General features: G+C 38.2%; 1 protein-coding gene across 2 annotated transcripts in view; it reads left to right on the top strand.

Moving 5' to 3' along the window:
- shtn1 (shootin 1) overlaps nt 1–16,598 on the top strand; it is a 29,836-nt gene that overhangs the window by 2,706 nt on the left and 10,532 nt on the right. The window contains exons 3-12 of one of the 2 annotated variants that reach the window (XM_055029838.1): nt 35–95; nt 4,458–4,552; nt 8,931–9,117; nt 10,173–10,270; nt 11,788–11,869; nt 13,509–13,603; nt 13,694–13,840; nt 14,836–14,989; nt 15,880–15,991; nt 16,296–16,378. In XM_055029838.1, the coding sequence (XP_054885813.1) occupies nt 35–95; nt 4,458–4,552; nt 8,931–9,117; nt 10,173–10,270; nt 11,788–11,869; nt 13,509–13,603; nt 13,694–13,840; nt 14,836–14,989; nt 15,880–15,991; nt 16,296–16,378 (1,114 nt within the window). Of the gene's footprint in view, nt 1–34; nt 96–1,173; nt 1,274–4,457; nt 4,553–8,930; nt 9,118–10,172; nt 10,271–11,787; nt 11,870–13,508; nt 13,604–13,693; nt 13,841–14,835; nt 14,990–15,879; nt 15,992–16,295; nt 16,379–16,598 lie in introns of those variants that run through there. The other variant, XM_055029839.1, reaches the window with a different exon arrangement.

The raw sequence follows: 16,598 nt of genomic DNA, 5'->3' as shown, positions 1-16,598 counted from the left end.
TTGAAGCATACTCTGTCTCCTTTTCTTCTAAAAGTGGCAAAAGCTGCAGAGGGAGAGAAACGAGGCTGTGGAGAAACTCACTGAGTTCCAGATGGGTGAGTCTTTTCACCAGTAGAGGTCTTGGATGTACAGCGTTTTATATTTTAGGCTCTTCTGACATTTATACAGCCTGCATTGTGGGATTGACATCATTCATTTTGAGGGATTTGCAAAAAGTAGTGCAATTTCAATTTTGGAAGAAAAAAGAAAGAAATCTTTGCAGTGATGTTCTGTGAGATATGCAGTGCAATTACTGGTATTTTTTGTTCATCATTTGACGTGAGCACTGGAAGACTTATGTTGAAGTGTTTCATTTTTAATCTGCATTATCTCATCCCTCTTCTTCTGTCTTGTAACAAATAAATTACCTTTTCAGACTCCTAAGTAGTTGCCAGAATGTCTAATATTGTGCAGGTGATGCAGATGCAATAACTATTCACATGTATTCATTGTTATGAAAAATAAACAACATCCAACAGGTGCTTTTGTGGCCTCTGCAGAACATCCCATGCACAAGTTTCAATATGTGCATGAGTATTGACACATTTTTCTATTTCATATTTTGACTTGTTGCAGCAAATCAACTTTGCCTTTTGGAAACCATAGTCTAGCACCAAAAGAAAATCTTAAACAAAAGGAACCATTTTGTTCATTTTGAACACATTCTATCTGAGTTCTTTGCAGCTTAGCAAAGAGTCAGTTTAGCTTCGCCCTAAAAGGAAAACTAAATGTTTATTGTTTTTTTTCCCAGAAGAACATTCAGTCATCATTCACCCGAACTTTCCTAAAAGACCTAAACGCTAATATGTGTGTGTTTCTCGGCCTTCTCGCTGAACCCTGTGTGTTCACGTGATCCCTAAACGTCTCATTTGTTGAAACCGTGCAGCCAACTTAAGCTAGCTAGAAACACATCAAGAAAGACTCAGAGAAGGCTTGACGTGAAACGTCGTGTTGAGACGAGGCCAAGACCAAAGTCGGACAGAAGCCCGGTGCTGTCAGAGTGTCCGTGGACCGAGGACACGAGACAACCTCACTGCGTGAAAGGGCAGTGGGCAGGGCCACGCGCCGTACGGAGACTGCAAAGTTGGACGTGAACAATGAAGATGGGTCTTAAGTGTCCCTTCCAGCACGGTGTTTACCCGAACGCGTCACCATGGAAACACAGGCCGCCTTACAGAGACAGCAGAGGGAACCGAGGCCGGCCGGTTCCCAAGCAGCAGCTAAGAACACGAAGGTATTTAGAGAGTTTCTCTTGAGAGCAGAGAGCCAACTATCGACTTCACTCACCAATATGCAAATAGACACTTACCTTTTATCCGGAGGTATTTCTCAGGTCGACATTCCGTCTCTTGGCGCTGAAATATCAACGCAAACGTCATTTGTGACAAACTGTCGTAACGTTTAAAGCTTTGCTCGCACGAGGACCCCTCCCCGCCCCACCCGGTCCGCCATTAAACTAATTAAACACGAGGGTCGAGCGAGGAAGAAATTAAGCATTAGTGCCACTGATGTGGGCAATTCCTTTACCATGGTGACACCTAATTAAGAAACTGATGAACACCAGTAGCGCAGGGTGGTGATGTACATCTGCTGTCCACAGCGGCAGTCCGTACAAAAAGCTGTCGGCGTCACCCAGTTGTCATTGCAGACAAAAAAATGTGCGCTGTCCCGGTCTGTCTGTTTCAACAACACGGCGGCCAGACCGAGCCACCGATGAAAATACACTTACGGCTGAATGATGTGTTAATTATAATTACTGGTAGCCATGGTACATAAACAGTACTTTAAGCGTTGCAAGTGCATGAGCGCAAGTCCACAGACAGGGGTGGTGGTGGGGGGCCCTGACACCTCCGAAGTGGAAGTCTTAATTGTAAGTTTGGCTTCCCCATCATCATCATCATCACTCCATCTTTTTTCTCTCCCGTTTTTTTTTTTTTTTTTTTTTTTTTTTTGCTTTTTTTAATTTTGCTCTCAAGGAAGACAGTGATTACCGCGTGCCAACGCGCCACATAATGGTATCAGCGCCGCCAACAGAGCAGTGAATTAAATTGTATCTGCTGCCTCTGCAAAGCCTTGATGAGCAGGGCAGATGCCTTTGTGGTGTTATCATTATAACACAATGGTCATGTTGTCATCAACCTTGCCATCTCCGGTTGAAAAGGCATGATTGTGTGTTGCAGGCTTTTTCCTCCTGTCCTTCTACCTCCCCCCACCCTCCACCCAGTCCCCCATCAGCCCCACTGCCCCACCCCAGCCGATTCGCTGTGAATAGGAGCAATTTTCTAAGAGCTATGAAATCACGTAATAGGCCCTAATATGCAGCTGCTTGGCACAGTGAGGCAGCCACTATTAATGTGTAAGTCAAACACAATATGTGTTTGGGCTGGAGACTCATTGAACACACAGGCACATGCCAGATTTATTCAAATGAAAATCCACACAACTGTCAGCGTCACAAAGGCAAACTATTTGCTCCATCTTTTGACATGTGGGGCCCTGTTTCAAATTCTGCCTGCACAAAAGTGGTCACAGCAAAGCATTCAGCTGGTAAGGGGAATCGGCTTGGGAAATTAAACGGCGGGGGCAAAACATTTGAAGTGTGTATGCGAAGCTTTGGAAACAAATTCATGTTGATAGCAGAGATCACAGCAGTGCTGCTACCTCTGTAGGGGGGAGGGGGGACAATTCTTGCTGCACAAATACATTTCAGTTTTCAACTGTTTATAGCAAGTTTACCGTCAAGTAATTTGTAACGTTTTTTTAACATCTGCCTAATACTGGTTTGAAAAATAAAATGTAAGTTATAAAAATATAATATTGTATCACACCCTCTCCATATTTATGTTAATTTATTTACACCTATTTTTTGTTATATAGGTGAAAAAAATTTATAGGGTTGATCGTTGTGACTCACTGCACTGATATAATCTGATCATACATTTTACTACCTGTTGATTAAGCAGCATTTTAGACCAATTGAGACCCACAATGAGATGATCGTTTGGTAACAATGCAGAGTTAAATGTACTTATCGAAACTGTAAAGAATTTTCTTAAATTTTATAACTGATAAAAATTTGTCTTGACAAAGGATTTCCACGGCTTCTCTGATTTGAAAGAATGATCTAAAATGGTGCCAGGTTTTTGACAGAGGTCAAAAACCTGGCACAAGACGATGGAGGTCAGTTAGGTCAATTAAGACGGTGGGATTTTTCAAATACCTCGTTTTCATTCTGGCCCAAGCAGTTTTATATCAACTGGTCTATCACAGCAGCCAATTAAGCAGAGGCAGGAGTGGGGAAAATAATCCAATTTCAAAGACAAATGAATTTAAAATATATTTTTTTATATATAATATTGTGTAGAAATCAAACATAAAGTATAAATGTGATTGGCTAAACATGTTTTTAAGCTTTTTATGGTGGATTCAGCAGAGAAACACCCACAATCATTAAAGTTTTAACCTGTAACTCCTGGTTGCCTGCATCTAACAGTACTCTAAATGGCTCTAAATTAATATTTCTTAACTCTATAAGTTTGCTGTTTGCTTGTTGTGTAGAGTGTAGAGGTTTGAACGTTGAGTTGAGCTTATCTGCTTGGGATGAACCAATTTCTGGGTACATTGGGTTCGAAAGCAATGATACTGTTCTTCTTTTCTTTTCCGAAGCGTTTAGATGAGGTTTGAATCTTAGATTGAAGCAGGTATTAAACATGCTATCGTAAAGCATCACGTATCTATAACACCATAGAGTCTTTATGGGGTTCAGATGACTGACCAGTTTGCTGGACAGTAACGCCCCGGCAGCTGAGATACCCTGGAAACAGCTTTTGGTATGTTTGCCAGTGTGGGTCGACACCAAGAGCTGCTGGAAAATGAAAAAGCTTGTCAGCAGAAGGAAGCGTGGAGTCCTGTAATATTTTCTCCTTGGCGGCTGGATTGAATATGTCAGAAAACCCAGTGGACCAACACCACATGACATGCCAATCCCCTAAACCATCACCGACTGGGAACGTCCAACTGGACATCGGTCAGCATGGTTTCTGTGGCGCTCCATTTTTTTCCACAGATTCTGGCACTCATGTACTAAAATGAAAATAATTTACAGCTGCCAGTGCATAGTAATGAAAGACTATTGTTAGACTCAAGGCTTCTCAAATTAGCATCGGTTCTTGCTCGTATAATGCAGAACGGAGCCATACATTTCAGGTACAGTACTTTCTTATTTTCAGTATTACATTTAATATCACTGCTTTAATGTGAATGAAACTTTTTGCAGTGTGTTAGTGTGGGAAAAAAAAAAAAAAAAAAAAACTCAGGATAGGCCAGGGTGTTAAAAACATCCATTGATAACAGCAGAAAAAAAAAGCTCAACGTTTCATGATGTTTCATGATAATGAAACAATCTGTGATCTTTTCAGTGTCTCAGAGAGTCATAGAGGAAGTCAGCGCGATTCAGGAGAACCTGCAGATCGAGAGGATGTGTAGAGAAAGTGCTGAAGCCCTGGCCTCAAAGGTACACAGTATCCATGCATACTCTTATTCAATATACACTAATACTAATCTAATGAGCAGAAATTAGGGGTGCACCGATTGCAGTCTTCTGGCCAATCACAGATCACCGATCTTTTAAAAGAGGACAGTGGTTGATTCTTAGACCTTTGCCTTGCTAGATAAAATCTGTGGATAATATCAGCTTCTTAATAAAAATCGTCAGATAACCGATCTTCCAAAATTAAGAAAATCAGCACAGAGAAATAGGCTGGCCGATAAATTGGTGCACCCCTAACAGAAATGTGTTTTCAGGCAATGTGACCAAAAAAAAAAAAATGTAATCAACTAACTCATGTCTTTGTTTACCTGAAGTCTGGGTTAAATGAATCCACAACACATTAAAGAAGCCTCCCAGGATGGCATTATGCTCAGTGTGTTGACATGAAGATTATTCCACTGAATCAAACATGTTGCAATCAGAAGCGCGGCCGTCAACAGCACATCTCATGGGTGAAAATTGCCCCGGTTTCCCTTCCTCAGAGCAACCTTGTTGGACGCATCCCATTGTGGGCTGTGATTGAGTGTGAGGGAGCCAGCACATAGTGATTTTGTAGCCCACCGGTGCAGAGATTATAACTGTAATCATTTCTTATTCAATTTTTGTACAAAAGCCACTACAGTCCACCTAGCCGGGCCAAATTTGGGGTAGTGGGAGACTGATGGTGAATTATGGTGAAGGTCAAGTTTAAGGCTTTTTTTTTCAGCCTCTTTTTTTTTTTTCTTGCTGTATGTTAACTTTCAGTGTCTTTTCATTCTGCTTGTCTGGATCTTTTTAATTTCTGAAAAGTAGCACTTTTATCAGCCCTTTTATAAAGTAGGTTGTTTTCTGTATTGCAAAAGGATTTTTATTTTTTTCTTTTGCATATCAATATTTTTGGTGCGGAGATGTCTTTAAAAAGAACACGAAACATGCACACTGCAGGAGAATAAAAAGGTAATTACAAAACACTTACAATTTGACAAACCTATTAATTTGGATTGTCAAAAATAAATCAAAACTCCATTTTAAGAAATATTCTGTAATAGTAAAGTGACTAAATCCTAAGAACTGTAGCAGAAGGCAACTAGTCTTTGTTTTGTGAAGATGTTTGGCCTCTAATCCAAAATATTCTGCAGTTTTTCAGTAAATGGCTAAATGAATAGTCATTTGAAAACTATCTCAGAACATAACATTAGATTATCAGCAACACAAATCTTAGTCAATGTTTTTTGTCATTCAAATCCCTATTAAAATATTTTGCATCCAATTTTGAAATTAAACTTCATTCGGGTAGATGACTGGCAAGCCTTTGTTTTTAGTTTCTGTTTTGCTGTTCTTATCACTGCATAATATTTTGAAAAACCAGGATTGGAGGAATCCAAGTCAATGGGAGAAAGGACTGTTTAGGAGCTGTAAGAGAGATTAGAGTCGAGCAGAGTTGTGCAGGTCGGCAACAACCAGGCTTCTCCAGTATACAACTACTTTCCTTTCTCTGCATGCTACTGAAAATAGCTTTGACATTGAGACAGGGTAACAAATAATGGTGTTATTAGGGAACACATTTATTTACATTGAAGCAAAACGAGGAATATTCCTAAGCTAAAATGCCCAAATATCTGGAAAAGAAATGCAATAATTAATCTGCGTTGAGTTCGGTAAAAAAAAGAAAACCGAATAAATGTTGATGAATAAACATTGCTACTTATTTATAGTTCAAACCGCCTGAACTGTATATTTTCCAAACATTGTCAGAGTTGCAAGATTAAAAAAAAAAAACCTGAAAGATTTTGAAAAAGTCCAAACACTAAAATTGAATAAAAATCTACTGTTATGTAGGATTTCTGAGGTAATGACACATTTCTGGACAGAGAGCTTTGAGAACGTTGATCACAGTACATTCTTTACAAATCTTCTTTCAACGATTAAAGACAAAAAAAATCAGCAAATATTGACTGCAGTGGTAAACCATTTAATGTCTCTCAAGAATTAAATATTTTCTGAGAGTTCTACAAAAATCTGCTCTCAAATAGCACTGATTCCTCTGGTGCTGACAGATCATTATACAGTCCTCAAATAATTTAGAGCGTCACATTTAGAATATTTAGAGGCATTAATGCTGGAATAGACATTTTTATATTAGCATAAAATTTCCTCCTTGAGACTGCCGAGCAGGGGTGTATCCAGAAAGTTTTTAAGGTGGGATTAAATGGGGGCCAGTGATGATGTTGTAGTGTCACACCAAAATAAAAACCCAGACAGGAAACAGGGCTGGGATACCAGGAGGGCGGTACCTGATCTAAGAGACGCATCTCATACTCATAACATGAAGACATTAAAAACATAATGCTATTTATCTTCTTTCTTAAGTAATTAATTCAATTCAAAAATATAATCCTCGTCAGGATGGGTTGGTGGGGGATCTAATCTGAGTGGATTTGCTATATTTTTTTAACAGAAACTGCAATAAAAAACTTTTATTAGCACACAGTGCCTACATTAGATTACACAAAGTTGAGAAGACACCTTTATATTTAAAATAGTCATTTAACGACACACATTAGCGCTTAGCTCCCAAGTCAATGCTAAAATGACGAGAAATGAAGAAAGAAAAAGGAAATATATACCTGTGTTAAAAACACACACACACACATGCACACACACACACACACACACACACACACACACACACACACACACACACACAACACACACACACACACACACACACACACACACACAATAATGATCCAAAAGATCCTACGTCTGTACCAGAGCAGATTATGGATATACAGTAAATAAATAATGAATACATATATTTTTTAAATAAAGTTTACATTGAACTTTTACATTCAAATCTTAATTTTTCGTGTTTCACGCTGTTAGTAGTGGCAGAGAGAAACAGAGTTTGTGAAGTTGCCTGGTGAATTCACACTCCAATGGCTTCACAGCTGACGTATGTTACTGCGTTACTCAGGACAATAACATGATCAAAAACATTAAATGTTGAGGCAAGGTGATATGATTTGTAAGTCTGTAAATATTAAGATTCTGATGTTGAGCTCAGATTCAAATCCACTGATCACCAAAAATAAGTGGACTGTGAAAAAATGTAACTACAAACTTAAGATTTTTATATTCCACAAAACATATTTAAGTCTATCCATGAGGTCTGAGTAGCCATAGAAAATGACAAATAAATTAGAGTCGCAGTGAATCTCTTCACACTCAATGATGGTAGGTTAGCGAAAATATTTCTTAGAAGCCTGGAAAGACGCTGAGACTGAGTGAAATGTCTCGACACTCCTCTGACCGAATTAAAAAAACGTAGCTGCGAGGAAACAGCAATTTAAAACCGCAAAGATGAAGATGTGGTTTTGACACTTAATGTTTTTGTGGCGTTGTGTAATCAAGGTGAGATGAAGGGGCCGTTGCTTCATAATAGGGACCTTCGGCGAGAGCAAGCCAATGCGATGTCATTCTGGATTCATCTGAGTATGTAATTTATATGGGCATCTGTGCTGAGCTGTTCAATTTTATTGAAAGAATGCAATTCCATGTTATGTATTGCTGATTGCATTTCAGGAAAAAAAAAATAGATGCAGTCTGAAGGGTGTCATCAAAAGCAAGACTGACTGCAATCTGCTCTCTACGGGATGCCAGTGATAATGCTTTTTATTTTATTTATTTATTTTACTTTTTTGTGTCCTTTTCTTTTCTCCCCCACTTCTTTCTTCAAATGACATCCAGATACAAATGTACACCGCCCTCCCTCAGAGGAGCCTCATGACGGTTGTGTTGAGGGTCTCTGCTTTGTTGATACATTTGATCGACTGGTGGACGACCTTTCAAAAGTGCGATCATCACTCTCGCAGTTAAACATCACGTCAAACAAAACACAAAGAAAAACGCGTCTAAAAATGTTTCACAAGCGCTTTGAATAAACACATTAAATTCAGTCGCGTCGATTATTAGAACTATAGAGATAAATGTGCGCTACGTACTGATGCCTCTTCTGCCATCCAGAATGACTGACATACATAATAACTATGAATGTATCTGAATATGCTGAATGAACTTTGTATATCCTGAATGAAAAAAAATATATATGGAAGGAAAGTTTGAATATGTTGAATAAGCGTTGAATATACTGAGTGAAAGTTAAAATATTTAGATGAAAGTTTGAATATATTGAATAAACCTTGAATATATAGAAATGGTTTCTCTTGGAAATGTAGAGTTTTGTTTGCAGGTTTTTGAATTCTTCTCATATGAGTGAGGATCTTTATACATATATATATTGTGACAAATAGAAGAAAGTACACAAATAACCATTGTTCTTGTGTTCTCTCTGCAACGGAAGTTAAAACGTCAAAACCGCTCTCTGAAGAGGAAGAGCATGATGATGATATCGTACCTCAGCCCAGAAACCATCAAAGACATCAGCCTGGATGAAGAAGAGCAAGCCGACGACGAGGAGAAAGTTGGGGGTGAAGAGGAGGAACAAGAATCCGCTGCCACAGAAACCGACTGCACTGCCTGTATCTCAGGTAGATAATTTCTTCGGCTTTGAATCGATCTGAATTACCTTCATGTTTAATAAAACCAACAAAGACAGAAATCTGAGATTTTTTTGGGTTATTTTCACTGTTTATCTGCTAGAAATGATTAAAAGTGTTGGTCATGATCAAAATTTATAGGAAAAAAAAATAACATTTTATAGAAAGTCCACAGTACAAGGTGTGTTTATTCACTCAAAATCCTTGATCATTTAAGGGGAATGCATAAAAAGAAAACTACTGTGGGTGTTGAGAAGCAATAGCATTCGAAAAAGCATTATTGTAGCAGCAGCAGTATTTCTCATTGGAATAGTGAAGAAAATTACCAACATTGTTGCTTGTTAAGTGTCCAGTTAGCACTAAGCAACTAGTTGCACATGAATTTGTTCATGACAAAATAAAGGTGCTCATGGATCCAGAGTGAAAAATAAAATTCCAATAAAGTTCTGGAACAAGCTGATATCTTCAGACTGAGTAAACAAATCCAGTCATCCTTCCACTGAATGCGTGTTGAAACAGAAGGTTAACTTCACAATCAAAGCCGGTAATTAACCAATTTTTAAAAGCATCGGGACCGACTGATTTCTCAGTCGAGATAAAAAGGCAGTGGCAGGGGAATTACCTGATGTTATGCTAGTCAGATAAGTAAAAGTAAATTAATATTATTTTCATCCAAATGATTATGTTCAGGGTTTCCCCCAATGTATTATAAGCCTGGCGGGCCACCAGGCTTTACTTGTGCCCCCACCAGGCTAAGCATTGATTATTTATTTAGGTCGTCTTAAAAATGTTTGCACTTTTAAGACTTTATAGTTGGTGTTGAGATATTAATCTTTCAATGACACATAATTATCAAATGGTATTTTCATATTTCCTGTCAACTTTAAACATTTTTTAACTCAAAAACAGGACAGGCCGCTGGACGAATCTCTTCCCTAGAGCCCAACCACTGGACTTAGCAAGTTTTCTGGGGGAAACCTTGACGTTCATGTTTGTTTTAAATCACCATCAATCCAAAAACGATGTTTAATTTCTTATTGTTTCAGAGCTACAAAATAAGTTGGAACTGACGCTTAAGGAGAAAAATCAAGTAATCTCTAATCTTGAATCCACGAGGCAACAACTAAAGACCACCTGTGATGAAGTAAGTTTAATATTTCTAATTACTTTACACTTTGGTTAATTTGACTGACTGCAGCATCCTGTAAGAAAAATATTTGTCATAATCGAAACAGACTGACTGACACGCCAGCTTGGCTCGCTTTGCAAAAACAGCTTTTAAAATCGGCCACCGTCGTCTCTTCAGGGAGAAGAGGAGGTTCGATACTGAGACAGTGGATCAAACTCTGTCACCATAAAATGTGGCTGAATTGTTTCTTCTGTTTTTCTTGTGATGTGATTCTCAAAATTTTATACAACATCCTGTTACATTTTTATATTTTAGTACCATAACAAAAATGTGTTCAAAATATTTTCCTTTGAAACAGTTGTTGTGCAGTTCAACTGAAAAACAGCTTAGTGTGTTCAAGAGGAGGTGCAAAAAGCTTTAAACAACTGCAGTAACTAGATTTGGTGTGCACACCCCTAAGCAACCAATTTTTTTGTTTTGTTTTGCTTTTTTTTTCTTTTTACCTTTAAGTCTGCTTAGATTACAGTCTGTCAATATTCTCCCACTTGGGCTTGCAAAAGTTCAGAATATGTTTTTCCCCTGGCAAACTGAGACCTGTGTCACAGTTTCTGTCCTGTCCTTTCAATAGCTAGAGAAAAGGTAGATTTTGTAATGTCTCTATTGTCCACCTGTTTATTCTGCTGTGTAAACGAGGCCTAACAAAAGTAAAACTCGCATGCAGTGTTTTTTTGTTGTTGTTTTTTGCCACTGTCATCCCACCCTGAGCTCCTTGAATCCTTTGTGAAAGTTGATAATATGTTTTGATTCCATGTCAATTTTACCACAAAAGGAAGATTTTACGTTGCTGGGAGACCCATGTTGTATATTCTACTAATTCAAAGACGAGAAGGAGTCGGATGGATTATTCAGACAAACTGTAGTGAAGAAAAAGGATGAACGAATCATTAATGATATGATATGTGACAGAGTGTCACAGAAAACACAGTTCTTTTAGGAAAACGCCTCCATATTTTTTTTCTTCTTCTAACTTCTAGTTCTAAAGCATCATGGGATATATAGTGCATTCCATTAAAGGTCCACAAATAGTCAATTTTGAACCAGACACTAACTATGAAATGCTAACTCGATCTATGAAATCACAATTATAATTCAAATAGTTACTGAAATATTAAACTACATTATCACAAATAATTAGTCATAAGCTACGGAACAAATTCTCAACAACCCATGTCGACTTTAGGTCCAGAAAGTACAGAGAGAAATGTTTTTTCATTTAAATATACAAAATTACATTTGATCTGTTTGAATCCTGATTGCTTTGTAAATGAACTTTCTTTCAGTTAACTTTACCTTCACAGTGTTTGACAAAAGTCTTTTTAATTTGTCACATATATAGACTAATGTGTGACTTTTAATGTCAGTTTCACTTTACGAGACCATATTGTAAAACAAGTATACTAAAGAGACAAATCCATTTCATTATCTTTCAAAATGTTTAAATTATTATTATTATTTATTTTTTTTATTTGCAGCTGATGAAAGAGAAACACAACAAAACGGATTTAATTGCCGAGTGTCTGCAACAAAAGAAGCTCCTGGAGCGTTACAGCAGAGGTTAGAGAGCCGTCCATGCTGCAGAGATGCTGCCGTGTTATTATTCATGTGAAAAGATGTACACCCTTTTAGGGTAAGGAATAAACATTATTCGCCTCATCGATTTGCAAAAATCACCTATTTTGCTATGAAACACATATTGTGGGTCACATATAGTTCAACGTTTTCTCCTCTCTTTATTCACATTCACTCACAGCAACAGTAAAAGGACACAGTATGGAGAGAAAATGTCCTATTCACTCCAAATGAACTGCTGTGGGAACTTTGGCCTGATTCACAGGGGTCATTCTTTATTTAACACGTGTAATTGTGAATGTGACATTACGTTTCTTCAAAATGCATTGTTCCAGAGCTGAGGTATTGAATCAACATTATTGCTACTGTCAACATCTGAATAATTATCTTTGCCTTCACCTGGTGCCTCCGCTCCACTTTGCAGTCCTCTGCGGATGAAGGAGAGAGACACCGATCGGTGGCTCTGGATGGGTGACAAATGATACAGACGTTTCAGAGCGAACATTTTTGTGTAACTTATAAATCAGTCTGAACTTCCACACATAAAAAAGAGCTTCAGTCCTGAACAGAAAGCAGAAAAAGAACTGCAAATACTTTATTTAAAAAAAAAAAAAAAAAAAAGCTAAAGCAGAAATATTCAACTGGTTATTCAAAACTCAGGGTGAGAGTCGGTTTAAAATATTACTGTGACATCCCATTCCTAATTGTTCGTTATGACTTTGTTCCACCCTTTGGAGCTAGAACAACTTCAACTCTTCTGTGAAGGCTGTCCACACGGTCTAGGAGTGTTTATGGGGATTTCTGACCATTCTTCCAGAAGCCCATTAGTGAGGTCACATACTGATGTTGGACGAAGAGGCCTGGCTCTCAGTCTCTCCTCTAATTCATCCCAAAGATTTTCAATCAGGTTGAGGTCAGGACTCTGTGCAGGTCAGTCAAGTTCATGCTCACCAGACTCTACCATCCATGTCTTTCTGGACATGGATGGTCCATAAAGACCATCCATGTCTGTATGGACCGTCCATAAAGACATGCTTTGTGGACAGTCATGTCGGAAGAGGAGGGACCAGCTTCAAACTGTTCCCACTAAGTTGGGAACATGGAATTGTTCAAAATCTCTTGTTATGATTCAGAGATCCTTTCACTGGAATGAAGGGGTCAAGTCCAGTTCCTGAAGAACAACCCCACACCATAGATCGCTCTTGAGAGTGACACAAATATTTGTAGAAACAGTCTACATGCCGAGGTGCTAAACTTTATACACCTGTGGCCATGGAAATGATTGGAACACCTGATTCTGATCATTTGGATGAATGAGCAAATATTTTTTGCAATATAGTGCATTTATGTGTATAGATAGATATTCCAAAGGAGGATGAATATATTTCCAAAGTCCTTTATGGTATGAAACCATGAAAGGTCTTTTTATTTGTTTGTTTCAAAGCCATACACTTTTCCTTGAACTCTTGCAAAGAGTAAAACTGTTAATTGATTGTTCATAGTGTTTACATATCATGCTCGACTTTGCTGTTTGTACAACGTGACTGAGGTGTCTTTCATTGGGATTTACTGCAGCAATATGTAGTTTAACAGAAAATTTAATGTGTAAATGTCTTTATATCAGTTTCTCAGTTTGCTGTGGAGGAATACGAAGCTTTACAGCATACCCTGGACCTGGAGCAGAACCTGAGGACAGAAGCAGAAAACTTCGCTAGAGACGTGAGCCCATGCTCTTTTCTCATCTGCAGCGTTGTGTTCATAAGTTTCATCTGTATTATGCTGTTGTTATTTACTTACTGGTGTGTTCAGATGCTGGTCGAACAGACAAAACTGAAGCGGCAGAGTCAGATCCTGCTGCAGAGCTGCATGCCCAGCCCAGCTCTGCAGGATGTGGTCAGTCAGGTGGCCGCTCTGACTGAACAGATGGAGACCCAGAGGCTGCAGCATCAGAACCAGGTCCGATTTGAACCGCGAAACAGTTTCCACACAAACTAATCCGCTTGGAAAATGGAGGCTGCGTTTTCATATGTTGATCTATGTCTTCTTAAAATTTCTTTATAAGGTTTTTTTGTTTTGTTTTTTTTACATGTCTAGCTGTTGGATGAAATTAAACTTATAAACTGTCTGGATACTAAACCTGTCATCAGAGATTAAGGGCTGGTAGCTTGACATCTAAAGCTAGTTTCACATCAGTTAATATCTGTGGATAATATAAAGCTGTTACAATTCTTTGGAAAGGAAAAAGTCATAGGAATCAATCAGAAAAACTGCCTCCTTTGACTGTAGTGAAAACTAATACAAATAAAGAAAAATGAAAGACAAGCATATTTACAGTATTTTATGTGTTTGATTTAATGACATGGTTTTAGTTCAAATGAGCAATAACACCAAATTATAGATAAAAAACTTTAGCTTCATAGCTAAGTTCTTATAATTATAAATAAGAACTGCAGGTGAGAGGCTAAATTCTTGTCCAAAAGGACAATGAATAAACTAAGTTCTTTCTTAGTTCTTCAAGCTAAACTAGCTAAAAGAAGTTCTTCAAGTTAGCTTGCATATTTACAGGCTGCTCGCTAAGCTGCCTTCTCAGGAGATACAAACTGGCCTATGGAATATTTTACTGCAGGTGAACTGGCTTCTCTCTTTTGGTTTATAGTATGGTATATGAGAAAAGAAGTCACAGCACATGAAAATAAAACAAATACTGACATTTAACAATTTAATGTAACCAAAACATTGAGATTTATCTCTCTTCTGTTACATATTTCTGGTTACCTTCCTTCCCCCTTTAGTCAGGGGGGATAAATTAGTTAATTCGACAGTAGTTCTTTTTTACGGTGAAAAAAATTAATACTGGTTAACACTTAACCCAAAGTTCATTGAACACTTGTTTTATATTTTGTGACTATTCTGTAGCCTGACTACAAACATGGTTTATGTTTGGTCGCCAGGTCAAGCAGATGGAAGAAAAACTAAAGAGCTGTGAAACGCAGAAGGAACTGACAGCATTAAAGCTGAAGCTGGAGCTCCTGGAAGAGGAAAAGGAGGAGTGCCGAATCCGCTGCTTTAACGCTGAACAACAAGTCAAAGATCTACAGTTTACAGGTAAGAAGCTTAAGAAATGCGAACTCTGAGAGTCACTGGAGTCCAGCACACGAGCTGCACCGCAAAGCACTGACAACAGGACAGCTTCAGCCTCTGAGTAGACTGCAGCAGTGGCAGGAAATGGACGGAGACTTGCTTTAGTTGGACATAAACACAATATATTCTGTTGTGGTATACATGTAGTATTACGCTTTAAGAAGTGTGTTTGGGCTGTAGTTCATTTTATTAACATTAATCTCACTTAATTATTTGGTTTAGTGATGACAGCTTACCTTTTTGTGTTCAATTCAGTGGTTCCCAAAGATTTTCTGGGCTCCCCTATGGATTACAATAAAATCCCCCCTAAAAAAGGAAATAAAAATCATCTGGGCACACACATCGTTCAACCAGACATAAACGTATACACATATTTCAAACTCCACTGAAGTTTATTTCACATTTCAGGTTGCAACAAACAAAACAAACCACAAACCATCTTTACAGTGAAACACCTTTGTATAACAATTTTTTTTTGTTTTTCATTCATCCATATATTTTCCCAGGCGCCCCCTGCAATGGTACTGCATCCACCTTACGGGGCGCGCCCCACACTTTGGGAACCACTGATTTAACTTAAAATTTAGTTGGATAAACATAATTGAATTACTTATAAGCAATTGAAGCAATCCAGTTAAGTTGGGTGAACCAGTTTCTTTTTAAGGTGGAGTAAGGTATATATTTTGTAGTATCAACAAAGAGCAAATGAACTCCTCCCTTCTGTGTTGCAGTAAAATCCTTACGTTTTCCTAAGATCCAGTTTTACTTAAAATGGGACTGACTTCATTTCTTTGTTCCTACACTTGAAGCTGTTCCTAAATATTTTGTGTGATTCTGTGTGTTTGATTGGCCAGTTGAGCAACTCCAAAAGAAGCTGAATGCTGCCACCAACCCACCCCCAGCACCTCCGCCTCCACCTCCACCCTTACCTCCTGCAACCCCAGAGTTGACCTCTAACCCTCTCAGGTAATTTTATTTTATTTTTTTCTGAACATCTGTATTTGAGGATTTGAGGAATCCACTTATATAATGTCATAAATGCAATGAAATGTTTAAATAGAAATATACTTACCAATAAAAACTTTTAGATCAGGTCATGTTGCATGATTCTGGATCTGGGAATCTAGAATGGAACCACTTTGTTTCAGTGCCGATGAAACAGAAATGTCTTTCCAGGGCATTTTGAATGAGAAAGACAATCTGCTCTAATACAAATATTGCATTTTTATTCTAAGATTTTTGCGTTTTTCTTTTTTTTGCTCCTCTACAGCGCGTTGCTGTCACTGATTCGAAAGAGAAGGAACGTCAGCCATGACATCCCGTTGGTGGACCAGGACTCAGCCAAGCCTGCAGGTACAGAGCAAACATCTACACACTGCCTGCTTCATTTTATGTCACAAGGTCCGCACAATATGATTGTTTTAAACCAATAGCATTGCTGGCTAACCACTACAGCAGGAAGACTAAAGTACATTCCAACTAATCCAAGAAAAGGTTATTTAAAGGTATAAGTCAGGGGATGGACACAACAAAATCTGAGCACTTTGTATCTCATGTAGTTTAGTGAAATCCA

This window comes from Poeciliopsis prolifica, unplaced genomic scaffold (assembly GCF_027474105.1).
Source record: "Poeciliopsis prolifica strain line A6 unplaced genomic scaffold, Auburn_PproV2 SCAFFOLD005, whole genome shotgun sequence".
Classification (NCBI taxonomy): domain Eukaryota; kingdom Metazoa; phylum Chordata; class Actinopteri; order Cyprinodontiformes; family Poeciliidae; genus Poeciliopsis; species Poeciliopsis prolifica.
This window is presented reverse-complemented; position numbering and strand designations above follow the sequence as displayed.